The sequence below is a fragment of the Hylobates moloch genome, unplaced genomic scaffold (genome assembly GCF_009828535.3).
Source record: "Hylobates moloch isolate HMO894 unplaced genomic scaffold, HMol_V3 SCAFFOLD_1, whole genome shotgun sequence".
NCBI lineage: Eukaryota > Metazoa > Chordata > Mammalia > Primates > Hylobatidae > Hylobates > Hylobates moloch.
The window spans coordinates 60,244,088-60,272,025 of record NW_026652276.1 but is presented as its reverse complement, the minus strand read 5'-3'; the positions used below and the strand labels follow the sequence as shown (position 1 = coordinate 60,272,025).

Here is a 27,938-nt window from a genome sequence, read left to right as displayed (position 1 = left end):
TTCACAGCTGAATTCTACCAAACATTTAAAGAACTAATACCAAACTTTAACACAATCTTCCAAAATACTGAAGATGAGGGAACACTTCTAAACTCATTTTAAGAGACCAGCATTAACCTTATACCAAAGCCACAGAAGATGCCACAAGAAAAGAAAATTACAAACCAATATCCCTGATGAACATAGATGCAAAATCCTCACCTAAATACTAGTAAATCAAATTCAATAGCACATTAAAAGGATCACACATTATGATCAAGTGGGATTTATGCCTGGGATGCAAAGATGGTTTAACGTACACAAATCAATAAGTGTGATACACCACATTAACTGAATAAAGAATAAAAATCATATGATCACCTCAATAGGTGCAGAAAAAGTATTTGACAAAATTCAACATCATTTCATAATAAATGGATGATAAAACCACTTAACAAATTAGGTATAAAAGGAGTATACCTCAACCTAATAAAGGCCATATATGTATGACAACCCCATAGCTAACATCATACTCAGTGGAAGACCAGGAACAAGACAAGAGTTCCCACTGTCACCTCTTCTATTCTACGTAGCATTGGAAGTCCTAGCTAGAGCAAGTAGGCAAGAAAAAGCAATACAAGTCACACAGATTAGAAAGGAAGAAGTTAAATTGCCCTTGTTTGAAGACAACATGATCTTATATATAAAAAATTCTGAAGACTCCACCAAAAAATTGCTAGAACTAATAAATGAATTTGGTAAAGATGAAGGATACAAAATCAACATATAAAAATTAGTTGTATTTCTATTTACTAGTAGCAGACTATCTGAAAAACAAATTCAGAAAACAATCTCTAACAATAATATATACAATAATAAAATATGTAGGAATAAATTTATTCAAGGGAGTCCAATATCTGTACATTGAAAACTATAAGACATTGATTTAAAAAAATTGAAGAAAACACAAATAAATGGAAATATATGCCATGGTCATGGATTGGAAGAATTAAAATTGTTAAAATGTTCATACTACCCAAAGTTACCTAGAGATTTAATCAGCCTCTATCAAAATTCCAATGACAATTTTTACAGAAATAGAAAATACAATCCTAAAATTTGTTTGAAACCACAGATGACCGTGAATAGTCAAAGCAAACTTGAGAAAGAAGAACAAAACTTGAGGCATTACACTTCCTATTTTAACATATATTACAAAGCTAAACACAACACTATGGTGCTGGCATAAAAACAGACACATAGACAAACGGAAGAGAATAAAGAGCCCAGAAATAAACCTATGTATATATGGTCAACTAATATTTGACAAGGGCACCAGGAATACACAATGGGGAAAGGATAGTTTTGTCAGTAAATGATCTTGGGAAAACCAGAGATTCACTTGCAAAACAATGAAACTGAACCCTTATCTTATACCTTGTATAAAAATTACTTCAAAATGGATGAAAGACTCAAGTGTAAGACCTAAAACAGTAAAATTTATAGAAAAATACAGAGGAAAAATGCTCCTTGACATTGGCCTTGGAAATGATTTTTTTGGATTCAACACTGAAAGCAAAGGCAACAAAAACACACATTAAATAAGTGGGATTACATCAAACTAAAAAGCTTCTGCACAGCAAAAGAAATAATCAACAAAATGAAAAGGCAACCTACAGAATGGAAAAAATATTTTCAAACTATGTATCTAATAAGGAGTTAACATCTAAAATATGTAAGAAACCCATACAACTCAATAGCAAAAACAACCAAATAACCTGATTTAAAAATGAGCAAATTTTTTTCAGAGAAGACATACAAAATGGACAACAGGTATCTGAAAAGGTACTCAGCATCACTAATCATCAGAACAATATAAATTATGCCTCAAAAAGCTGGAAAAAAATATAGATTATATTTAAAGCAATGATACCGGATCAGATCACATAGGGAGTTAGTGTAAATAGATAATACATCCAGTAACCAAGCCCTGGGAATGTTTGACATGAAGGAGTAAGAGTGATTAAATTATCAGGCCGGGAGCAGTGGTTCGTGCCTGTAATCCCAGCACTTTGAGAGGCCGAGTCGTGCAGATCACAAGGTCAGGAGATCGAGATCATCCTGGCTAACACGGTGAAACCCCGTCTCTACTAAAAATACAAAAAAATTAGCCAGGCGTGGTGGCGGGCACCTGTAGTCCCAGCTAATCGGGAGGCTGAGGCAGGAGAATGGCGTGAAACCCGGGAGGCGGAGCTTGCGGTGAGCCAACATCGCGCCACTGCACTCCAGCCTGGGCGACAGAGTGAGACTCCATCTCAAACAAACAAACAAACAAAAAACAGAAAACAAAAAAGAATGATTAAGATTATCTAGCAGGAAAGACAGAATGTGTAGCCAATGATGTAGGAGGAAAAACAGGATTGTTTGGTCATCTTAAAGTTAGTGTTTCAAGAAAGAGAAGTTTTCAATTGTGATGTAGCTGCCAAGAAATGGATATGAAACTGACCAGTGGATTTCCTTAGATGCATTTTGTTGGAAAATTTAACAAGAACTATTTTAATGGAGTAATAGGCATAGAAGTCTAACTGGGTTGGGTTAAGAAAAGGTTTCAAAGTGACAATCTATTTAGTACACTATAAGGAGTTTTGCTATGAAAGGGAGAAGAGGCAGGGGGCAGTGTCTGGAGAGGAACATAGAGTCAAGAGGGTTTCCTGAAATGGGAGATCTTAAAACATGTTTTCGTGGCATTAGAAATATTTTAGCAGAATGGAAGAAACTGATAATGCAAAAGAGAGTGGCTACAATTTTAGGAGTATTCTTTGAAAGGGGAAGAGATTGTAAAAAAAATCAGGGGTGGAAACAAAATGAAGGTTGAATCTTAGGAGATAAGGCAGATATATGGGTGCACTTTGCTTTACTGTGTAAAATCAGCTGAGTTTGAGGAAGGTATGGGGATGTTAAAGATTTGAGGAGTGAATAGCATTCTGAGACAATTTAAGACTGATTTAAAGAGGGAAATAGAGTAGATTCTTCAGGAAATTTTGAAGCCCATTTAAAAATTGTGGCCAAAAATTTTATGACATCAGTCAGCATAGTTTTAGGTTTTTGTCAGTTGTGCTTCTCCACTGAGGTTCAGGCATTCTATAATTACAGAGAGGTGGATTTTTATCACAACTGTAGGTTTGTCAGATGAGTACCACAGAAGAGAGAAGGGCAAAGGTGTGGGAGTCTAGGTAAGGAAGCTTTATAGTGACGTGAGAGGGAGTGGGTCATCTTGGTGGAGACTGAAGTCTTCAAGAATGATTTTAGGAGAACTGGTATAAAGAAATTTAGGGAAGTGCTGTAATCTCCAGAGAATTTGATATGATCATGAGGTTGGTAGATGACTGCATAAAGGAAAGGAAGATTTGATATAGTTTGATAGCAGGTGCTTCCAAGAAGCTGAATGTTTCATTGGCAGCAGGAGAAACTCAGTGGCTGTGTTTTAAATCCAACTGAGGGTGTATCACAATGGTATTGGGGAGGATGGAGATTTCCCATATACAATTCAATACTATGGATATATTAGTTTGCTAGGGTCGCCATCACAATGTGCCATAACAACCACAACTGGGTGGTTGAAGCAACAGAAATGTATTGTCTCTCAGTTTTGGAGACCAGAAGCCTGAGACAATGGTGTCCTTGGAGTTTGTTTCCTCTGAGGGCTGAAGGAAAATCTGTGCCATGCCTCTCTCCTAGTGTCTAGTAGCCTCAGATTTTCCTTGGCTTATAGGTGGTGTTCTCTGTGTTTTTTCATATCATTTTCCTTCTGTACAAAACTGTCTCTGTGTTCAAATTTCTCCCTTTTTTAAGGATACAATTGATACAGGAGTGGGGCAGGGAAGTGCTGGGTAGAGAAGGGCTGTGTCCCTAGCAAGGGCTCCACCCTCGGGCCTGTGCCCAGGGGACCTAAGTGAGGACAGGCACTCCTGCTTTCAAGTCCCAATGTTGCATTTTCCAAGACCATTCTGGCCTGCCACACCCCCCATCTTGTGCCTATAAAAACCCTGAGATCCTAGCGGGCATACAAACAAGCAGCTAGATGTTTAGAGGAGCAGAGGAGCAAAAGAGTGCATGGACAAGCACCAGCAGACGCTGTCAGGACATCAATGATGTGGACACCAAGGGGAATTTGGTTGAGGGTGGTCGGAGGAGAGCCCAGCCACTGAGTGGCCTGACTCCAGGGGAAGATCACCTTCCCACTCCATCCCCCTTCTGGCTCCCCATCCATCTGCTGAGAGCTACCTCCACCACTCAATAAAACCTTGAACTCATTCTCCAAGCCCACATGTGATCTGATTTTTTTTTTTTTTTTTTTTTTTTTGGTACACTAGGGCAAGAATCCCAGGATACAGAAAGCCCTCTGTCTTTGCCGTAAGACATGGGGCCTAATTGAGCTGATTAACACAAGCCACCTGCAGACAGCAAAACTAAAAAAGCACACTGTAGTATGCACCACTAGGGCTTCAGGAGCTGTAAACACTCAATCCTAGACCCTGATGTGGGATTAGAGCCCCACGACTTGCCAGTCTGCATGCTCCCCATAGAGGTTTGAGCAGGGGGACACCAGAAGAAGCAAGCCACTGCCCCACTGCCCCACTGCATGCCCTTCGAGGGGGATAAGGAAAAACTCCTCCCATTTCACAATCATTTTGGACTAGAGCCCAATCTAATGACCTCACTTTAACTTGAGGAACTGTTAAGACTCTATTTTCAAATAAAGTCACGTTTACAAATACTGAGGGCTATGAATTCAACATCTTTTTGGGGCACACAATTCAATCTATAACAGTAGGCTTTCCTTAAATTCTTCCAATGGTAATACATTGCCAGGGGAAAATGAACTTGCCAGAAGCTTTGCTAATCTTTATTAATTTTTAAAATTTGTAATCTTTCAATATGTCATGGTCTGAGCAAAAATTGACTTTTAAATAAAGAGACGTCAGAATTTGCATGATTCCAATGAAGTGTTTTTGCCCAGAATTCTTCTAATCTAGGTATTAGAATGCTTAAAATTCATCAGTTCTTTCAGATTAAACATTGTCCCCATCCTTGCCATTGTTTAAAATTCAAACATTCTTGTCTGAGAGTCATTCCTGCCTTATTTTCCTGGAGATGTCATGGATATGAGAAAAATGTTTATAAAAACACTTTTAAAAACACAAAACACGTAGAGACAGAATGAAAAACAAATTAACAAGGTTTTACAAGTGGTGAGACCTAGTGTTGGCCTACTCCTCACCTTCTCTTATGCAACTGGACACAGCTTTATTGATGGTCTTGTTTTGAACTCATGACTACAGAACCTCTGGTGGGCACTTAGTACTTCCTGACAAGCACACTACATTTCCTTAGTTCATTCTCTCTTCCACTCTCTGAGATGTCTATTACAGTGTATCCTTTCTCTGCAAACCTCCAACACATCCTGCTCTTTCTCACTCTTATCTAATGAGCTTGCTTTCTACTTTGAGAAAACCAAAGCGATGAGAAGAGAACTTTCAGACTCCCACCATGAGGTCTTCTCGCCTACCACATCTGTTCCGTTTCATAGCCTGCCTTTCTGCTTGCTATTATAGGTGAACGTTTTGTGCTTTTCTCTAAAAGCAACTCTTCAATTGTGCAATATAGCTATCCCCACCTGTATTCTGAAACTTTGCTCTAGAAATTCTTCCGTCTGTTTTCTATGTCATAATTTTTCTCCTCTCTATGAGATCACACCCATCAGCGCACAAGTATCCTCTATTGTTTCCTAGGTTAAAAAAGTCCTCTTTGGATGGAAATATTTGTTATCTTGATTGTAGTAATGGTGTCACAGATGCTAACATCTGTCAAAACTGATAAAATTGTACACCTTGAATATGTGCAGTTTATTGTATTTCAAATATGCTTCAATAAAACAGGAAAAAATTCTATTTGACCTCACTGTTTCTATAGCTAATACAGAATTTCTTAGCTCTCTCTTGCAGCAAAACTCCTTGGAATAGTTGGGTACATTCACTGCTTTCCTCTCTTCTCTTTCCATTCTTTAACCTCCTTCCAACTGGGTTTTCATCCCCTATCACTCCACCAACATTGCTTTTGTCTAGTTCACATAGGACTTGATTATTGTTAAATTCAAGAGCCTATTTTCAGTCATCATTTTATTTGGCATCTTAGCAGGTTTTGGCACAGTAAGTTCACATCTCCTATAAGTATACTCTTTATTTACTTCATTTGCATGCTCCTACACTCCAGGGTTTTCTCCTATTCATAAAATGCTCCTGGACAGTCTTCTTTTCTGTGTCATCCTGTTCTCTTTGCACTCTTAATGTTGGAGTACTCCAGGGCTCAGCTTTTGAACATGTTTTCTTCTTTACTCGTTCCCTTTCTCGGTGATCTTCAACTGTTTAACGGTTTTAAATGTTGTCTACATAATGATGACTTCCACATTAATACCTGAGCCCAGAATTCTCTCCTGAATTTCAGACACATAATAATCATATATTCATTTGGGTATACATTGTAAATATCAAATTTACTATGTTTGGCATCAGACCGAACCCAGATATTCCATATAAAACTTTCTTCATCTAAATCTTCCCCATCTTAGTTAATGATGATTCCATTTTTTCTGTTACCTTGGCCAAAAGCTTTGGTGACATATTTGACTGTCTTCTTTTTCTTATAATACATATCCAGTTTTCCCGCAAATACTATCGATTCTGTCTTCCAAGGTTTTGCAATTATTAATAAAGCTGCTATAAATATCTATGTGCAGGTTTTTGTGTGGACATCAGTTTTCGATTCATTTGGGTAAATACAAAGCAATGATTTCTGGATTGTATAGTATGTTTACTTTTGTAGGAAATTGCCAAACTCTCTCCCAAAGTGGCTGTACCATTTCTCATTTCTGTTGCTCCCTGTCTTCGCCAGCATTTCGCAGTGTTTTGTCAGGTGTTGTCAGTGTTTTGGATTTCAGCCATTCTCATAGGTGTGCAGTGGTATCTCATTGTTTTAATTTGCAGTTCTTAATGAAAGATGATGTTGAACATCTTTTCATATGCTTACTTGCCATCTACGTATCTCCTTGGCTGTTCAGACCTTTTTTCCATTTTTAATTGGATTGTTTGTTTCCTTACTGTTGAGTTTTAAGAGTCCTTTGTATGTTTTGGATAGTAGCCCTTTTATCAGGTGTGTCTTTTGCAAACATTTTCTCTCAGTCTATGGCTTGTATTCTCATCCTTTACATTGTTTTTCAAAGAGCAGATGTTTTAATTTTAATGAAGAACAGCTTACCAGTTTTTGTCTTTCATGGATTATGTCTTTGGTGTTGAACCTAAAAAGCCATCCCCATATTTAAGGCTATCCAGGTATTCTCCTATGTTATTTACTAGGAGCATCATAAATGTGTGTTTTACATTGAAGTCTGGATCAATTTGGGTTTTCTTGTGAAGAGTGTAGTGTCTGAATCTAGATTATTATATTTTTTTGCATGTGGATGTCCAGGTCAAGTTCCCATTTGTTGGAAAGACTGTCTTTGCTCCATTGTATTCCCTTTTCTCCTTTGTCAAAGATTAGTTGACTACATTTACGTGGGTCAGTTTCTGGACTCTCTATGCTGTTCCATTGTTCTCTTTGTCTGTTTTTTCACCACACACTCTCTTGATTACTATAGTTTTATAGTAAGTCTTAAACTAAAGTAGCATCAGTTCCCCACCTCCAGAGGTCCCTTCAAGTTCCCACTTTAGCTGCTGGCCAGATTCAGCCACCACTGGGCATGTTCACAAATTATCTCCTTGATGATGACTCAGAGTCAGTTGAAGTTGTAATATTTGTGCTCCATAAAAAGCATATCAGGACTGACATATATAACTAGAATGCAAATTTATTAATTCAAAATAAGAAATATCATCGTCAGGTGAACATAAGACTAGCCTAGTCAGTGCCTTCTCTCCTAGTAAACAAGCTGGTGTTCTATTGCCCAGCAAGTTTACTACAATTCATAGTAACACGGAGTAGACTTCAAGACAGCTAAAAGACAGGATTTTAGATGTTTTTACCACAAATAAATTATTGATAAATATTTGAGGTAATGGATATGCTAACTACTCTGATTTGATCATTTCAAAATAAATGTGTGTATCAAAATATCACTCTGTACTCCATATTTATATTTAAATTAATAAAAAATAAATTTAATAATAAGGTTTATTATTAAAATAAATAATACATTGTTATATGTTAATTAAAACAAAATACAACTTTCAAAACTGATATATAAAACCAGAATGTTAATTTATCAATTCAAAATAAATGACTACTGTCAGGTGAAGACAATATTATTCTAGTCAGAGCCTTCTCTCCTTGTATGCTGGCTCTGTTGCTATCAGAGGTTTTCCTTGGTGAGCTCAGAGTCAGAGCTGGGTGACTGAATTATGTGAGTGGGGCATACACTGGCAACAGTCTGTGGTAGCCTGTGGTAACCATTGCTTCAATAGGGAATTACGCTGCCCGGAGGACAGAGCCTTTAAAAGGCCAGCACAGGATGTTATTCTCTGGACATGGTAAAAGAAACACACACAACATTTGCTTCTGTGGCTGTAAATGCAACCCTCCTTTTGTTATTTTATTTTTAATGCTTTCAAGGCTAACCACTGACTCCTGCTGATCAATGCATTCTTTATTTTAGATATGCTATTGTGTTCAATCAATTGCAGTCAAGTCTTGCAGGCTAGGGAGCCATTCTGTCTCTTTCTAAAGTGAAATTGCCTAAACATTGTTTAGGTCTATTATGTGTAGGCTTAAAAATTTAACTCTACTTCTAAATTCATGGGGAATGCATTCGCTTCAGAAGAAAAATGGGTACTAGAGAGGCACATGACTGTGGAGGGAAAAGGCGGCAATCAGTCTATTAAAGTGATTCTCATCCTGGGCCAAGCAGCAGAATCCTTGTGACATTTTTAAAAAGAGCGAGAGATGATAAAGATATAGGCTCTTTACATTTTGATAAGTGATACCATATTACTTTCCAACGATATTGCTTGAATTCATATTTCTAATATTAATATGTAATAGTACCTTCTTCCCTACCTTCTTAGTATTTACTGCTAAACCTTTTATCTCAGCTTTGCTATTGGGTAACAGTTTTGGTAAAATATAGGTAAAAATATACAAAACATACTTATGAATATCACATAAACATGTCCCTATTTCCATGGATGATGAAGAGAAAATCATGTTGCACGTTTATTCTTCTGCAAAGAAATGATTCCTTAAGTAATGGGGAGTTAAATGATCATGTGTTGATTTGCAGCTTATATTAATTGGCAAGTCATTATATTAGAACAGAGATTAACTGTGCTGTCTACATATAATTTACGTCAAATAAAATAGAAAGGGATACATTTATGGTGAGTTCAGGAAATAATATGCTTTTAGTTTTGAAATAAAATCAATATGTCCCTTGTTGCCTGTGACCCTCAGGGTATTAATGTATAGTTCTTTATTATAAATGAATGACAAGAGGATTGAACAATTACGATAACTATAAAAGCATTTTGAGAAATGTGAAATATGAGAGATGGTGGACTTTTACTGTGGGGCATTTCTGTTTTATATCATAGATTAAATATTATAGATTAAATTATATTTAGTCATAAAATTATAAATATATAACTATACATATAATTATATAGAAATTATATTCCTAGCATTATTTTTGTGATAAATCTTAGGGTGTCAATACTCAAGGAACCCTTAGAAAGCCATCTTTCTAAGCCCACTGAAATGACTCCTTTGTATATAGGAGGATTTCAGAAAACCAATGCCTGTTAAATCTATTTTGCAAAAAGTTTTCGCAATAGGCACTAGGTTTGCTGTTTCCCATAATCTAATGAGTATATTGCTCAATAAATGACAGTCCAAATTACTATCCATCGACTTGGAGCTCTTCTTTTCATTATCAGAATTTTCCTAATGCATCATTTGTTTTACTAATCCATAGCACTTCTTCACTGAATTAGCTTCATTATATGCACACCATCACTTTTGGCCGACCTTCCCATCTGATTTGTAGCTGTTTCTCGTTCATGCTCAGCACACAGTAGGGACTTTATTATATTTAATGCATACTGCTTGATGACTATGTCTCATCTCTACAGACTAGACCACAATATTTTTTTTCTGTGTTTCCCAGAGTTAAGTCCAGGTTTGGGAACTGATCTAAATGCTATTTCTAACTTGGTTTTATCCTGGGAGTGTTCCTGGGCAAGGTTAAATTCTATTATCTTCTGACTCCAAATTCTATTGAAAATAATGACAACCACAATAACAAAAGGATTGAAAAGTTATACCGAAATCTACCTGTGAGGTAAAATCCTCTGGTAATGAAAAGGGCCTCATGATCTTGAGTCACCATAGTTTTCTCAAATTCTAACTTTCTAAGAAATCAATAACAGTGGAAGATTAGGTCCTAGGAACCCAGGTAAACAGCCCCCAATAGGAGTTAAAGGCCAAAGTTTGTGTCCCAGCTCAGCCAATAACCACTGTGGGAATTTAAGCAAGTCATTTTACCATCTGAAACTGTTTCTTCATCTTTAAAGAGATGAGAATTCAAATTCATAATTACTTGCAGATCAGAGACCCCTCTGAGATTCTACTGAAAACTATTGACCTCCTTCCCTGAAAAAGCACACATACACTATAAATAGAATTCCAAGAGGGTCAGAAGCTCTTTAAAATCCACCCATAGATTCCCTAAAGGACTTTAGAATGATTTACGATGGTCTAAAATATGTAGTTGAAAAAATAAATCTATTTACATTTGCTGCTCCCTATGTGAATTAGTTTTAAAATATGTATTTGGGCCATTATGTCATTTGACATTATAATTACTTTTTTGTAACTTATAGTACTCAAAACAGAGCCAATTTTTCAATAGTACAGAATATTTCCTTTGTGGATTAATAGCATCCTAGGATCTGCAAGGTTACGTGTTCGCCCTGCTACTCAATGCAGGAATTATCTATAATCTGCCTCAGAGATGAAACTATAGCTTTGACTTGAACATGTACAGTGATGAGGAACTCACTCATTTGTTTATTTCTGGGCAAACATAAAGAATTTGGGAATTTTCTTTTTTATATTGAATTATAATCTGCCTATACACATAAATGTCAGCCATTGACCCTATTTCTGCTCTTGGAAGCTACATAGATTAATTTTATTTCCTTTTCCAGTATTTTAGGAATTCAAAGTCAACCTCTATTGTCCTCTATTAATTTCCTCTATGCTAAATATTCCAGTTTCATCTATAATTCCTCCAGAAAAGTGATGTCATAAAGCTGCCTTTTATCTCAATTCCCTTCTTAAGCAGTCCTCTTACAAATGCAGATGAGAACTAGGCAGCATGTTGCAGGAAAAGTCTGACCAACACGTGGTTAGAGAGCAGTTCCCTTTCTTGTACTGCCAGCTTCGCCGCTAGGAATACCACCAACACTGCCAGGAGCTCTGTGCCTAGAAACACCAGGTCAAGTGAAATTGTGGTCACCTAAAATCCCTAACTATAATTAATTAAGGTTGCCCTTATACTCTTTTTTTTTTTTTTAGAACTAAATTAACCTTTCTAAAAACAAAAATTCTGTTGAACTCTACCTTAATTGCTTAGGCCATCATTCCAGCTCTTGGAAACCTTTACTCACTTTGCCATTCATGTCATCTTTTCTTCCAAATTTTGTGTTATCTACAAATGTAATGAGCCTCCTGTCTTTGGCTTCAAATTAATTGATTAAAAATATTGACCTGTGGTTTGCCAAATATAAACCTCCCTCTATGGATTCAGTATTCAAAATTCTTCACTCAGTTACTTCACAACTTTGTTGAATCCACATTTAACCATTTGATCTACAGAATAGAGAAGAGAATAAGTATTATGTTCTGCTTGGGGTCAAAATTTCTTTCTTTTCCTTTTCTTCTTTTATTGTCTGCTTTCTTTTCTTCATTCCTTCACATTTTCATATGGCATATCCTTGTCTTCTACATGGTCCCTTTTCCTGTGTGCTCATTTTGCTTTGAAGAAAAGAACCTTCAGTGTGTTTTTGGGGATTCCTTGGCCTTCTGCCCATATGCAGCCCTAGCTGAGTCTGCACTTGCTCCTGAGGCTGATTGCCCTGTGCCAAACCTCAAACCCTGTGCAGAAGAGGGATTTCCCTGATGCTTATTAGCATCTGGCAGAGGACGAAGCTCTGAGAATTTCAACAACACCCCCAGACCAATTCATTTTCATCCATCTCTAGAATTACATCAAATGTAACTCTCCTCAAACATCAAATGGGGGTTTAAAGAAAATTAAAACACAAATTATACGTGTGTTTTGGGATGCAGGAGAGGTGTAGGGAGAAATAAATTATTACATAGTCCTCAGCAGGCTTCTCACTTTAATCTCAGCATTATTGCATCTATAATCAGATGAATATTGATGACAGGAAAAGAGAGAGATTGCCTTGAAGGCTGCTTCAAAGCACACATCAACCAATCGTTCATTATCCAATTGAAAGATGGTATTAGAGTAAACTGCTTTGGGAATCAAAGAATTTGTGGTAGATATTCTGCTGAACAGCTCTGTGGTAACATGTCACCTGCTCCTGCCTTATCAAAATGTTTCACCTGGAAATAGTAATGTCACAATTGTATAGGGCTAAGGAAGACCTTCTAACATTTGTCCAAGTGAGTGATTTTACTTTGAAAAAGGTTTGGCTTTTTCATATAACTTTGTGACAATTATTATTATTAAATAAATTAAATGTGGATCAGGGTAAACAAGCAGACCTATTCTCAAGTGTGGAAAGTGGGTGATTAATGGATTAATGAGTTAAACATCTTAATTACTGATTTTTTCCTTTATATTTAATCCCCTCATTTAGACAAATCAATGTGGACATTAGATTATTACCTCTTATTTAAAGAACATTATCTCGAACACAGATTACTCTGTAATTACCTTGTGGATGAAAAAGATGAGCTCTGGAGTCATTAGAACCTTTGCAAACCTGGCAAGGTATAGTCAACCTCAGCTCAGGAAGAAGAGTGGCAGGTGGCTGAATGATTACTGTGTCTTAATATTTCAGAGGGAACCCCAAGACCTTGGTGCCAGGTTAATTGGTACTTCAAACCTATGATAAATCCTAGAGAATGATGGAAAGTTTGGGTTAGCAGCCAAAAAGCTAAAGGTGAAAATGAATCAGTGTCTCTTAATAATGGAACTTTATGACTTACTCATTCATACCCTCATTAATTCATTCAGTATATATTGAGAGACTATGATGTGTCAGAACTTCTCTTAGCATCACAATACTCTTATAACCTTGTACAAATCATTTATCTTCTCTAAGTCTAAATTTTACTAGACAGGTGTTTACCACAAGGAGTTATGAGGTTTAGTGACTCATGTATGTAAGACTCAAGCAGAGTGACTGGTTGGACACTCAATAAACCCTCTTCCCTTTCCCTGAGCACTGAGACCTCTTTTTCAGGTAATTTATGATAATGTGAAATGAATTCCATGTCTTAGTAACAAATTTCTCCCTACAGTCTTAGATCAAGAAGAATTGTGAGTAATGTATGTTTTCAGATGAAATTAAAGTATTTAAATATTATTAAAAGTGATAAAATATTTTTGCAATCCATGAAGTCCAAGGATGTAACTGTTTGCCAGATAGCACTCTGAGGCTTGCTGACAGCCATACATGCAAACTTACACATTTCTTGAGACTCTTTGTTTTATAGCAAACATGAGTAAGACTTCCTTTCATTTATCAATTCTTACTGGAGTGTTTTTTAGTAATACTTAAAAAATCTCATAAACTAATTTTAAAAGATACAAAAAAGTGTAAAATTTCCCACATTAACTATCACTATATGCAGAAAGTTTCAGCTACTCTGATGTCTTCACAGAATAGACTCGAGGTAAATGAAAGATAATTTTGTAGATTGAGTGTGGTTGTTGTAATTGTCTTCTGATTTATACTCTAAATTTGAAGTAATTTTGAAAAAAATCTAAAGATAGATTATTATGGAACTGCCAAATGCATATACCAAATTGTTACTTCATTAATTCAATCAATCATTTAGACAATAAATATTAATGAGTACCTACTGTTTGCTAGGCACTATGCCTGGACTCCAAAATGAAATTACATATTTCTCAGCATCGAGGAGTTTTCTCTGATGAGAAAGAGCTGTAAACAAATACAGTTCTATAAGGTAATTGACAATAGATGTTCTAAGAGCAGGGGGGGAATATGAGAGTCTATCTACATGGGGAATTGGGGTAGCCATCAGAGAGGAGGCAAGCTGACACCAGAAGGGTGAGTGGGAGATTATCAGGTGTGTGTGTAGGATGAAGATGTCTGGCAATGAGAACAGAACAAGAAAAGTATGAAAGCCTGAGGGAGCCTGGAGTGGCCCGAGGGAAAAGTAGGTTAGTGTTGTTAAGTGTAAATTACCCTGAAAGCAGGAAAGGCTGGTGAGAAATGGTAGATAGCCCAGATTATAAGAGCCTTGTATAGCAGGCAAATGTATGCCAATGTTTTTCCCACTGTGTAGGTTGTGGGGGAAGTGACTGAAGAATTTTGAATAGAGAAGTTCCATAAACACTTTGGTATGTTTAGGTTCTGAAAGAAGATTCACAATATTGCGATTGTTTTGTTGTTTATAAGTTACAGAAATGGCACGCACACCCTTTTGTTCCTAGGGGTTTCAATAGTTCTTGTTGTAATAGAATTGAGGGATGCCAAAAGCAATATTTGAACTAAGTGATACATCAGAATTATAAGAAACTGTGAGCAGATTTTTAGTTAACAGGTTTTTAATAGGCTGTGATGCAATCCCTAATGGAGAAGCTTTAATTATGAAAGATAGCCTGCCTCTAATGGAAATTCAGCTGGGTATGTTTTTATTGCTCAGTGAATTAAAAGGTTTATATAGGATTACGATGTTAAGATTCTTGGAGAAAAACATATAAACACCAAATGAAAACTTTCCACTCTTTTCTTTATCTTTTGCAGCAAAGCGATTAATATTCCAGAAATGAGAATCATTTAAATTTTGCATAATTTTTATAATTTCAGGGATTAAGCATCTGAAAGGCCAGAATGAATCAGCATTCCCTGAAGAAGAAGAAGGCACCAATGAAAGAGAGGAGCAGCGGGACCATTAATTACTGGACTGCGGCAAGAAGGCTTCTTGGAAATAACGGAACTATTAACTTTTCTGAGTATACCATGGAATTCAACTGCTTGACTTCTGGAAGCATCTTCCATCTCTGCACCCCACACTCATACAGTAGCTATGCACATCCTGGAAGTCTCCTTGACTGAACTTTAGAACTAAGTACACGTTGTTCCACATCACTTACAATTAAAGAATAAGCATTTATTTTACAGTGATTCTTCTTTTTAACTATGTAAAAATTTGCAGACATGTGACTATTCTAACTTTAATACTGCCAGAGCTTAATCCTTGATGTCCTACTGATAAGGTTTGCATTCTAACAACACATGTAAATAACATCACTTTAAGAGTAAAAAATAAATATTAAACACATTTAGACATGAGTGTGTGTGTGTGTGTGTGTGTGTGTGTGTGTGTGTATGTGTTTGTTTGTATCCTTTGCCCACTTTTTGATGGGGTTGTTTGTTTTTTTCTTGTAAATTTGTTTAAGTTCCTTGTAGATTCTGGATATTAGCTCTTTATCAAATGGATACATTGCAAAAATTTTCTCCCATTCTGTAGGTTGCCTATTCACTCTGATGGTAGTGTCTTTTGCCATGCAGAAGCTCTTTAGTTTAATTAGATCCCATTTGTCAATTTTGGCTTTTGTTGTCATTGCTTTTGGTATTTTACTCATGAAAACTTTGCCCATCCCTATGTCCTGAATGGTATTGCCTAAGTTTTCTTCTAGGGTTTTTATGGTTTTAGGTTGTACATTTAAATCTTTTATCCATCGTGAGTTAATTTTTGTATAAGGTGTAAGGAAGGGGTCCAGTTTCAGTTTTCTGCATATGGCTAGCCAGTTTTCCCCAACACCATTTATTAAATAGGGAATCCTTTCCACATTGCTTGTTTTTGTCAGGATTGTCAAAGATCAGATAGTTGTAGATGTGTGGCATTATTTCTGAGGCCTCTGTTCTGTTCTGTTGGTGTATATATCTGTTTTGGTACCAGTACCGTGCTGTTTTGGTTACTGTGGCTTTGTAGTATAGTTTGAAGTCAGGTAGTGTGATGCCTCCAGCTTTGTTCTTTTTGCTTAGGGTTGTCTTGGCTATACAGCCTCTTTTTTCGGTTCCATATCAAGTTTAAAGTAGTTTTTTTTTCTAATTCTGTGAAGAAAGTCAATGGGAACTTGATGGGAATAGCACTAAATCTATAAATTACTTTGGGCAGTATGGCCATTTTCGTGATATTGACTCTTCCTATTCATGAGGATGGAATGTTTTTCCATTTGTTTATGTCCTCTCTTATTTCCTTCAGCAGTGGTTTGCAGTTCTCCTTAGAGAGGTCCTTCACATCCCTTGTAAGTTGCATTCCTAGGTATTTTATTATCTTTGTAGCAATTGTGAATGGGTGTTCACTCATGATTTTGCTCTCTGTTTGTCTATTATTGGTGTATAGGAATGCTTGTGATTTTTGCAAATTGATTTTGTATCCTGAGACTTCACCGAAGTTTCTTATCAGCTGAAGGAGTTTTTGGACTGAGATGATGGGATTTTCTAAATATATAATTCTGTCATCTGCAAACAGAGATAATTTGACTTCCCTTTTTCCTATTTTAATACCCGTTATCTTTCTCTTGCCTGATTGCCCTGGCCAGATCTTCCAATACTATGTTGAATAGGAGTGGTGAGAGAGGGCATCCTTGTCTTGCACAAGACAAGGTTTTCAAAGGGAATTGTAGAATTTTGCCCATTCAGTATGATATTGGCTGTGGATTTCTCATAAATAGCTCTTATTATTTTGAGATAAGTTCCATCAATACATAGTTTATTGAGTGTTTTTAGCATGAAGGAGTGTTGAATTTTATCAAAGGCTTTTTCTGCATCTATTGAGATAATCATGTGGTTTTTGTCATTGGTTCTGTTTATATGATGGATGATGTTTATTGATTTGTGTATGTTGAACCAGCCTTGCATCCTAGGGATGAAGCCAACTTGATCATAGTAGATAAGCTTTTTGCTGTGCTGCTGGATTTGGTTTGGCAGTATTTTATTGAGGGTTTTCACATCAATGTTCATCAGGTATATTGACCTGAAATTTTCTTTTTTTGTTGTGTCTCTGCCAGGTTTCGGTATCATGATGATACTAGCCTCATAAAATGAGTTAGGGAGGATTCCCTCTTTTTCTATGTTTGGAATAGTTTTAGAAGGAAAGGTACCAGCTCCTCTTTGTACCTCTGGTAGAATTTGGCTGTGAATCCATCTGGTCCTGGGCTTTTTGGCTGGTAGGCTATTAATTACTACCTCAATTTCAGAACTTGTATTGGTCCAATCAGGTATTTTATTTCTTCCTAGTTTAGTCTTGGGAGAGTGTATATGTCCTGGAATTTATCCATTTCTTCTAGATTTTCTAGTTTATTTGTATAGAGGTGTTTATAGTATTCTCTGATGGTAGTTTATATTTCTGTGGGATCAGTGGTGATATCCCCTTCATAATATTTTATTGTGTCTGTATGATTCTTCTCTCTTTTCTTCCTTATTAGTCTGGCTAGCAGTCTATCTATTTTGTTAATCTTTTCAAAGAACCAGCTCCTGGATTCATTGATGTTTTGAAGGGGTTTTCGTGTCTCTATCTCCTTCACTTCTGCTCTGCTATTAGTTATTTCTTGTCTTCTGCAAGCTTTTGAATTTGTTTGTTCTTGCTTCTCTACTTCTTTCAATTGTGATGTTAGGGTGTCAATTTTAGATCTTTCCCACTTTCTAATGTGGGCATTTAGGGAAGCACTGGTTTTAAATATTGTCATAGCAAACAACTTAAGTGTAAGTATTACAGAGTTCATTTAATTGTGCTATAGATTTATGCATTCATAAATAAACCATGTATATTGTATTGTTTTAAAAGTCTTTATATGTTTTTTCGGCCACTATCAAAAGGCAAACAGTTTAATTGCAAAGTGAATAATAGAGAAAGCATGTCTACTTACATTAAAGTGTTTATATATGTATACAATTTTTAATATTTGCTTTCTCTGAGTAAGCAGAATGTAGAAGAAATGCTCTTACTTATTTTCTAAGTCAGTGATTCCAAAAACCAGTCCTCAAAGCTCCATTAGTTGCATTAATTAATAAGAAATGTCTATGTTGCTGAAATGTCTATTTCGTCTATGTTAACAAAGTTAAATTGTTAGATTTATAACATCATAACATTTTGAAGAACTATATCAGAGAAGAGCTTTATAAAAATGCTAGGGGGAATGTTTGGTTTTAAATGACATTTTAAGTGAGTAAACATCTCACGTAATATGTGAGATGCAAACATCTTACAGAATTCACACAGCAATGCAGCATTGTCCTGTAAATTCTGAAATAATCTACATGAATGATAGGTGCCTGATGACATTTTGTAAAGAGGCTACCACTCAACCGTAGGTCTTTCCTTGACATTTATTTTGTGGACACAGACATTGCGTGTAGGGGTGCAGCCACTTCCCCTACTGAATATAATAATATATTTCATGCAGGCAATGGAGACTTGTTCTATAGATGGAAGATGAACAAGAGAGTGGATTAGAGAGAAAAGTAGGCAAAGGAGGGAATTTGTAACTTGGAGACAAGGGAAAAATTCTTGCTGAAGTAAATTAAAATGATATTGGATTCATCTTTGTTTTTAATTTCTTACTCTATAAACATGACTTAACAGAGTTTTCCCTTTTCTCTGAACTTCAATAACAATGAAGCTAATCTGAAGGAATGAACATAGTGAGAATCCCAGGAGTATATAAAATTACTATATTAGAATCCTAAAAGTAACAGAATACTAGAGTATATTCAGCAAACAATTCTTCAGACAAAGTGTTAACTTACAAGGCAGATAGTTACCAAAAGTCCAGCAGAACTTTGGTGACATAAACTTGTAAGGTTTGTGGAGCACATTACCATGACTTTGTTTTCAAGAGGTGAGAGCAGTCTAGAGGCGCTAGCATTTTCTGAGCTGGAAAATGAGTCAGAGTTCTGGTCTATGTCCTTCATTTTACAGGTAGAAAAAGTGAGGCCTAGAGAATTTTTCTTCAAATTTACACTTAGAAAGTTCAAAATGGTGTCATGTAGAAAATTATTTGGCTACAAATAAAAGAAAAACCAGCAAACAATGGGGTAGAGGTATGTTTATGTCAAGAAATAAAATGTCTAGGACTGGAACAGTGAATCAACACACCAACAAGCAACAGGCAATTTTCATTTTCCTTAACATTCTCAAAGTTGTAAACTCACATCTCAACCAATCTGCTGCTCCAGGCATCTGGTCGGTCCAAGTAGAAAGAACAGTAGGAAGAAAAGGGGAAGAACCAATAGCAAAGAAGCAAAACTTTTTCAGAAACCTTCAACTAATGTCTCGTGGGCCAGAACTGTGTCACCAGACTATCCCTTGATGCAACGGTGTTGGAGAAAGTAAACATTTTTAACCAGGTGCCTTGCCACATCCCAGCTAAATTAGGGTTCTCATAGTGAAAGTCAGCATAGGTATTTGTTGAACATTCAGCAGTATCTGATTCCCAAGTGAACAGAGTTTTGGGATTTTCTTCTTCCTTAAGGCATTTAAATGAAGCACAGACTATTCATATTTGTCAAGGAGTTAAAAATATCAACATTCTGTAGACATTTTTGCTAATTAAAAATGCATATATTAGGTAGTGTGGCCTAGATAGAACCAGTCAGATATTATTAACTATTCTATGCTGTTTTTCATAGGATTATTTGGTGAAGTTTTAAAAGGTATCCTTTACAAACACAAGACCAAAATTCTAGTTCATTATTCAATAAATATGTATGAATACCTATGACATGCTAAACATTGTTTAAGTGCTGGGATTCTAGGTATTAATAAGATAGTGAGAGTCCTTAAACTCATGGGTGTATATTTTAGTGTTTGAAGACAGTCAAATACCTGTAAACTAATAAAGTAATGAAATCCTTTCTGATAATGATAAATTTCTGGAAGGAAATAAAACAAGGTAATATTGCAAAAGGTGGCATCTCCTTTTTATCAAAGCCGTGTGACATTGGGCAAGTCCTTTAACCACTCTAGAAGTGAGTTTTCTGCTCAGTAAAATGTGGAGAATTATACAATAGAAGATTAGATAATCTTGTCAGGGCCCCTCTGACTCTAAGATCTGTTTCTCCTTTCTAATTTTCTTTCAAGAACTGCAGGCAAGTTGTAAAGGAAAAAAGAAGAGATGGGAATAGACAGAAGGCAGCAGTATTATGAGAATATGGGCTCAGAAGAGAAAAGATATCTGTGTGCTTGTATGACAGCCAATGGAATAAAATTGCTTGAGTTAGAAATGCACAAACACACACATGCATATGTATATATGTATGTATGCATGCATGTATGTATGTAATAAAATGAGTATTGTAACCAGTTGATTTCTGTCTTTTAAAATATCCCTTTAGAAAATGATCTAAATAGTGACGATCAGTTTTTTGCTTGTTGTTGTTTGTTTTTAAAATTTAAAAGTTCTTCCAGGAAAACTTTCCTCTTACAAATCACTAATTGGGTAATTGACTCTTTCCTAGCACACAAGCTTTCTTGCTACTAAGTGCTGCATACCAGATTTTTCCCTTTACAGAGATTTACATGACATGGTATTAAATCCTCTGGAAATTTTCCACTGTGTTCTGAAGTATTTTCTTTTTCTCCTCCAGGTGCAAAATGAGTTGATAACAACCAGAAGTTGACTTGTTAGTGCTGTGCTTCTACTTCAGCTTGGAAAAATCCCAACACAAAACAAACACCACATCTGATTCCATCATGATGCCACGTTGCTTTCTACTGGATTACCTCCTGAAGCACTTTAGATATTTTATACATAAGTATTGACATGTTTTTCAGAAGCTGTTTCTTCACTTATTGCTGTTTTCTAATAATTTATATTACACCATTTGCCAAGTTATTCCCTTTGGTTTTAGTTTATTTCTCTCTACAACTAAAAAAGGGATCTTGAGTTTAGGTAAATTTTAAGTGATTCATTTTTAGTTTTTCTAATTCTGGAATCTGAGCTTTCTCTTACAACAGGGAGTCTTTCAAACACATTTTTTTGTTTCTTTTTCAAATTCCACTGTGTTTATTTTTTGCCTTGTTTCTTTTTCAAATTCCGTTGGTCTTGATTTAATTTAGTTCCACAAATTTTATTGATAGTCTACTACCTGCCAACTACCGAATTATGCAGCAGACTTATAAAAATAAAAAGGTTATTTTGTTGTTGTTGCCATCCTGCTAGTAAAGATTTATTCAATTATTTACAATTAATTAAGTGGCTTCACCTATGTTTCTCTGTTAAGAATCACATTAAATATGTATGACAGGTAGGATTTATGTCATAGATAAGAAAACTAGAGTCCAAAGAAAATAAGTGGCCCCGAATGAACCAATAATCCAACAAACCCTTCCGCTAACTAGCTTCTGACCTGTTTGAGTTGTGATAGATTTTAGGATAAAAAAGCCTATCCTCCTTAGGAGCCATAGACTTTTACTCTTTCTTATACTGTCTTATATATTGACTTAGAGCTAAACTTCCTCCAATTCAGACATAAAGCATAGGCAGATACTTTTGCTGATGAGGCTAAGATGAGAAGAAAACCCTGAGTTCTACTTTAATTCTTGGGCATCGACTTCAAACTAAGATGGCCTATAAGAAATAAAAGAAGTAAATTTGAAACTTTTTAAAAAAAGTATCTGGTTCATTTAAAAATGTTTCCTATGTCTAAATCTATATTTTGAAAATAACCTTTATCATGTAAAATGAGAGAATTGCTGAGTTTATGACAATCTTAGGTATAACCTTATCTTAAAGAACAAGGCATCAATCTTTAATTTGTTTCCCTTTCTTGATTTCTCATAAGTTGCAAAATAAAAATAAAAATAATTTCACAAATTGTTCATTATTATTATCCTCCCTACTTGCCCCAGAATTTCAGTACTAACTTTTACTTCCTACTCTTAGACTTTGTATTGCCAAAGAAATAAAAATAATACGAAAAAGCATAATCACCCAGACCTACATGCGGAATTATGGATTATGCTGTAGATATTAGATCATTGAAAGGAACAATATACTACTTAATGAGGAGCCAAAGACAACATTCTACCTGCTGCTGCCTTCAAGCTGAGGAATGAGTTTAATTGACTTCAAAGTCCAATTATTCTCAAAAGTAGCAAAGGTACAACATGGCTTTGCATGAATCAAAGGAAGGGAACAACAAGAACTTAAAAAAATAGTTTGCAGATGGTTGAACATCTCTTTAATAATTAGAGAAGAATATCCTTTCTTTCTTTATTGTTTACAGAGACCAACATTTTTCAAGGCCTTGCAGTAGATGAGTGAGTCTCCTGTTACATTTCTCCTGCAGCATATATTCTGTGGATGTGTTTTCCTAAGCAGACGAATTATATGTTGCTCTCTTTTACCCGAATGAAACATAGATTTTTCTATTTTGAATTTGTCACTTGTTTGTTACATTTGTCAAGTGTTTAAAATATTACATTGGTCCTTTATTTGCTTTTGAGAACACCCAGTAGTTTAAAAATTAAAATGACATGAAGGTCAATTCTAAGACAGGAATTATACTACTAAATCCTGGACTTGCATATGATAACAAGCTTGAGCTACACATTTTTATTGTCAGAATAAATGGAATATATAGGAAGGAGTTAATTGGAACTGGTTAGTACCTGAATAAGATTTTTCAAAGTAGTTTTTTGTCGTATTGGCAGAACAGTGTTAAAAAATAGACATTGTCATCATAAACACCCAAAACTATATCTGTAAAAGATGATTTAATGCAATATTCTGGGGAAAATACAGTTGCCAAGATTAATCTCCTTGTTTTCTTTCATTGTGCAATGTGGAGTTAAATTTTTTTTCTATTGAGCAGTGTGTGTGTGTGTGTGTGTCTGTGTGTGTGTTTCTGTCTATAATTTATATATGTGTTTGTATACATCTCTATATACACACGTATGTGTATGCAAAATATGTATATATACACATATATATAAAATGTACACTAAATACGTATATATGTATATTCATAAAATGTTTTGCTGTACGGAAATAAAAAAAGAAGCTTTCTAAAGGAAAGATAGAGAAGAAATGTAACCTGATTTCTATTAAATTAAGCACAGAGAAATAAAACTTTATTAAAGGGCCGGGTGTGGTGGCTCAAGCCTGTAATCCCAGAACTTTGTGAGGCCAAGGCTGGCAGACCACTTGAGGTCAGGTGTTTGAGAATAGCCTGGCCAACATGGTGAAACCCTGTCTCTACTAAAAACACAAAAATTAGCCGGGCATGGTGGCATGTGCCTTTAGTCCCAGCTACTCAGGAGGCTGAGGCAAGAGAATTATTAGTCCTCAGGGTGGCTAGCGGGGCCTGGGGAAGCTGGAGCTCCTGGGGTGACTGTCCCTGGCAGAGTTGGAGGTTGCAGTGACTGTCCCTGGAGTTGGAGGTTGCAGTGAGCCGATATCGCGCCCCTGCACTCCAGCCTGGATGACAGAGCGAGACTCCATCTCAAAAAAAACAAAAACAAAAACAAAAAACCACTTTACTAAATAAATACCTCCCAAAGTTATAATTTCCATATTCTTGTCTGTTAGGGAAAAGCCAGGTGAGAACAGAGGAGGACATCCAGAGTAAACTGGACACAGTAACAGAGGTGAGGAGGTCCTCACAAAGGGTGCCTCCGGTGAAAAGAGAAAAATGGCCACAGGGAGAGGACCTGAGGGAGGGCAAGGCCAGCTCCTTCCGTCTCCCTCTCTGGCCACACAACTTATTAGCTTAGCAGCTTCCTGTCCACTGCTGCTAAGTCGTCGCCACATGAATGTGTCTTTTGCACCATGGCTATTTTCCTTTTGCCCCCATTTCTGTCTGAGGAAAGGTTTGATGATGATTTCAATGTTGACTCACTCGCCTTTTAGACTGCATCTGACTTACCATGCTTGTTGAATGCGTCTGTTCCTCTCACATGGACAGTTTCCACATTATGAAAAGTCCCTTCCTTTTTCTTTTCCTCTGCAGAAAGCTTGTTTTGCTAATGAAGACTCCATGAAATTGGGGGAGTTTGCTGCTCTGTGTGTGTGTGTGTGTGTGTGTGTGTGTGTGTATGTGTACATAGTTTTCCTCTTTGAGAAATTGCTATTGTTGCTTCTCAGTGCACCTGGATGTCTGATGATATTTATTTAATGAGCCGTCTAGGAAATATAAAGGTTACTGTTATTTTATCTTTATGTTGATATTTTTCTCTTTAATATTTGCGTTAAAATTGTTCCCCCAAATAGAATATCTACATGATACAGCAACCATGAATGAATCAACATATCTACCTACACATATATATAAATCTATATATTAATCTCTCTGTGTATCTAATTAATATATATGTATAATTTAGCCTTTCCTCTCAAGCAAGGACATAAGTGGTAAATTAATGATAATATAATCTTTACCATGGAATGGCTGGTCTACTCTGCATGGAGCAATCTCTCCATCATGTGGACTTTTAAGATATTGCTACTAAAGTTAAAGCCATGCTATGCTCTTGAAACTGTAAATATTAATTAATTTTAAAAGAAAGGGATAAAGCTCTAGGTAGGTTTTTGTTTGTATAGCTCATATTATTTATGTTTTTCTATGTGTCAGGTGATATTCTCAGCACCTTATAGAGAACATTTCACTTAATCATTCCAAAAGTACCTGTTAGATAGGCACTTTTATTATTTCCATTTTATAGATGAAAAAATTTAGGCTTGTCCAAGACCACAGCACTGGTAAATGACAAAGTTAAGTCCAAAATTGAACTGAAGGCCAAATTTCGTGAGATATCTTGGGTGAGATATTTCTTGCCTCAGGTCTTCCACATAAAATGTAACAAATTTAATGGTATCTGGATAAATACAAAATAATATTATTTTCTGTTCATCAAGGGCCAAACAATGGGTCAGATACTGTCTGGGCCATTTAAATATTCTTTGTCATTATTTTACCATTCTATCAAAGTATTAATGGTTAAGAAATGTTTTCAGATTAGAAAATGTTACAGTTAGCAGCTACCAAACAGCAGTGACTAAGAATTAGTCATTATTGTTCTAAATTCTGTATGGTTCCCATTATTAGTCGTCAAGGCTGTAGGAAATCAACTAGGAAATGTGAACTTTTCTTCTTAGCAAAGTTTAGGATTTGCTGTTCTGAACATATTTCTACACCAGCAGACCCATCTCCCCAAGCATACAGACAAGAGAGAGATGAAGAGATTTTATTGTTTCTCTCACATAATTCAGGTTTGCTTTTAGTATGCTATTAAGAATTAATGCACTCCCCATTTGTCTGCTCTGAGAAAAAAAAAAACATAAATGGCTTTTGGGATTTTGCAGATCCAAAGTGCTTGAAAAGTGGGTCTTATTTTGACTAAATTAACTGGAGATGTTATCTGAAAAGGACTGGCTCAATCACAAACCAAGCAGGACAAATAATAATACACTTTTCCTTCCTGACTTCATTCATTTATTCACATCCATTTATTCAACAAATATTTACTGAACATTTTCTGTGTGTGAAACTCAGTGCTTTTTCCCTAAAAATCTAGCAGCAAGTGTATGATAGAGAGCTGCAATTCTCTTGCACAGAGGGATAGCAGATCAGTGTTCATCCGAGGAGGAGATGGAGTTCTGGTTAGAGGAATGAGAAGAGGCTTTGCGAGAGAGCGGGCAAATGCATAGATCCTTAGAGGAAGGAGGGACAGTGACAGGTAAAGATGACAAAGGGAGCAACAGGACTCAGGCAGAAGAGGCACTCAGTGCAAAGGCATCAGGAACAGTGAACACCGTAATGAAGGCTAGACTGAAAATGGGCTGCGTTAGGCTGTGAGGGGCTTTGAAAATTATGCTAAGGAGTTTAAGCTTTACCTGCTGGCCAGTGGCTCTCAAAGTGAGATCCCCAGTCTACTAGCATTAGCTTTGCTTCAGGCCCCATCCCAGACCTACTGAATCAGAATCTCTGGGGATGGGGCTTGGACTTCTGTAGTTTAACAAACCCTCAAGGCCATGTTGATGCATGCTAAGGGTTGAGAACCAGTGCTGTAGCCAGGCCTTCCAAACGGATGTGTGTACTGGGAATGAGTGGCAGGTGTGCTGGAGATAGATAGTGACCTTTGCAGTCCTCAGGGTGGCTAGCAGGGCCTGGGGAAGCTGGAGCTCCTGGGGTGACTGTCCCTGGCAGAAGCAGCCTCATTCTTTTTCCTAGCGCACCAAGTTCTTTGACCTGAAATAGTAGTGCTGCGCAGAGCAGGCCTGTGGGCCAAATTTGCCACGTAGCCGGTCTTTGCATGCTCTCTCCCCACCAGCTAAGAATAGTTTACACTTTTAAATGGTTGTGAAGGAGAAAAGGAAGAGAAAGGAGAAGGATCGGAAGAAACAGAAGGAGGAGGAGGAGAAGAAAATGATGAAGGAGGAGGAGAAAGGAAAGGAGGAGAGGGGGAGAAGGAGCAGCAGGATGAGGGTGGTATAATGGTATGTGGCTTCCAAAGCCTAAAATATTTACTATCTGATACTTTACAGAAAAATTTTGCTGACCTCTGATGTAGACAAGGAGAAATTGTTTTTAAGAAGAGGAGCAATATGTCCAAAGAATTCATTAGGGAGATTTAGCATAATAACAGTATACAGAAAAGACAAAGTAAAAAGAGCTGGAAAGAGAAGCCAAATGTTCAACACAGGTAAAGTGGTAAAGACTTAAACAATGCAATACTCTTTGATTAGAAAGAAGAAATGAGTCTATAATCCTTATAGAAATTATATGCTTTAACTTTAAATTGACCCAAGCGCAATGCCATGGCAAGGTTCTCAACAGCTGAAGAAATCATAGATTCTGTCAAGTTCAGCAATCTCTTGAAGTTTGGTGTAGTTTTGAAAGAGTAAAACGATGCTGAGGGCATGAACTCTGAAATCAGAATCCCAAGCCTGCATCTTCCAGGATGGAAGACCATGAATGCTTTGCTTCACCTAGCTTTGTCTCAGTCCTCCTCTCTATAAAATGGATATAACAGTAATATTTACCTCTTAGGATTGCTGTGAGAAAAAAGTTGGTAGAGACACGAAACTTAGAACTTAGCAGACTTATGTAAGCACTCAATGAATTTTAGCGATTACATGCTCAGATATAAAAACTGTAATTACTTCTGCACCAACCCAATAGGTTTGCATCACATAGCCAGAACAAATGCCAATATAAATGAACAAACAATAGCTAACACTAAGGTACATGAATCAATAGGCTCTAAGTTCCTTACCTCTATCAATGTACTTACTTCTCGCAACAATCTTAAGAGGTAAAGCCCGAAAGGCTTCAGGAATATATAGCTGACTTCAACTTAACAAATTCAATCAAAAACAGTCAGGCTATGTTGTGTGCAAGCCGTGTTAGGCTATGGGAAAACAAAGTAACAAAACATAAACCCCTGATGCCATGGAATGTCTAGTCTACCTTGCAGACTAAGTGAAGAATGCTATGTAGATGCTATCTGTTAACAACAACAAAATGGAGTTTGTTTACAAATAAGAGATTAAATGCATATTACTTTTGTAATCTGAGACAAATAACATTCAAACTATCATTTAAAAGGCGCTGTAGCTGTCGCTTGCTTCTGTTTCTCAGTGGGAAAATTGTGATTGATTTCAATGAGCAGGA

The 27,938-nt window shown here is 36.3% G+C and overlaps 1 protein-coding gene across 3 annotated transcripts in view; it reads left to right on the top strand.

Annotated features, from left to right (window-relative positions):
* PPP1R1C (protein phosphatase 1 regulatory inhibitor subunit 1C) overlaps positions 1 to 23,343 on the top strand; it is a 174,290-nt gene extending 150,947 nt beyond the window's left edge. For 2 of the 3 annotated variants that reach the window (XM_058440514.1, XM_032755225.2), the window contains one exon: positions 15,123 to 15,669. In XM_058440514.1, coding sequence (XP_058296497.1) covers positions 15,123 to 15,211 — 89 coding nt within the window. In that variant the 3' untranslated portion in view covers positions 15,212 to 15,669. Of the gene's footprint in view, positions 1 to 15,122; positions 15,670 to 20,909 lie in introns of those variants that run through there. The other variant, XR_004370325.2, reaches the window with a different exon arrangement.
* Positions 23,344 to 27,938: the final 4,595 nt, after the last annotated feature.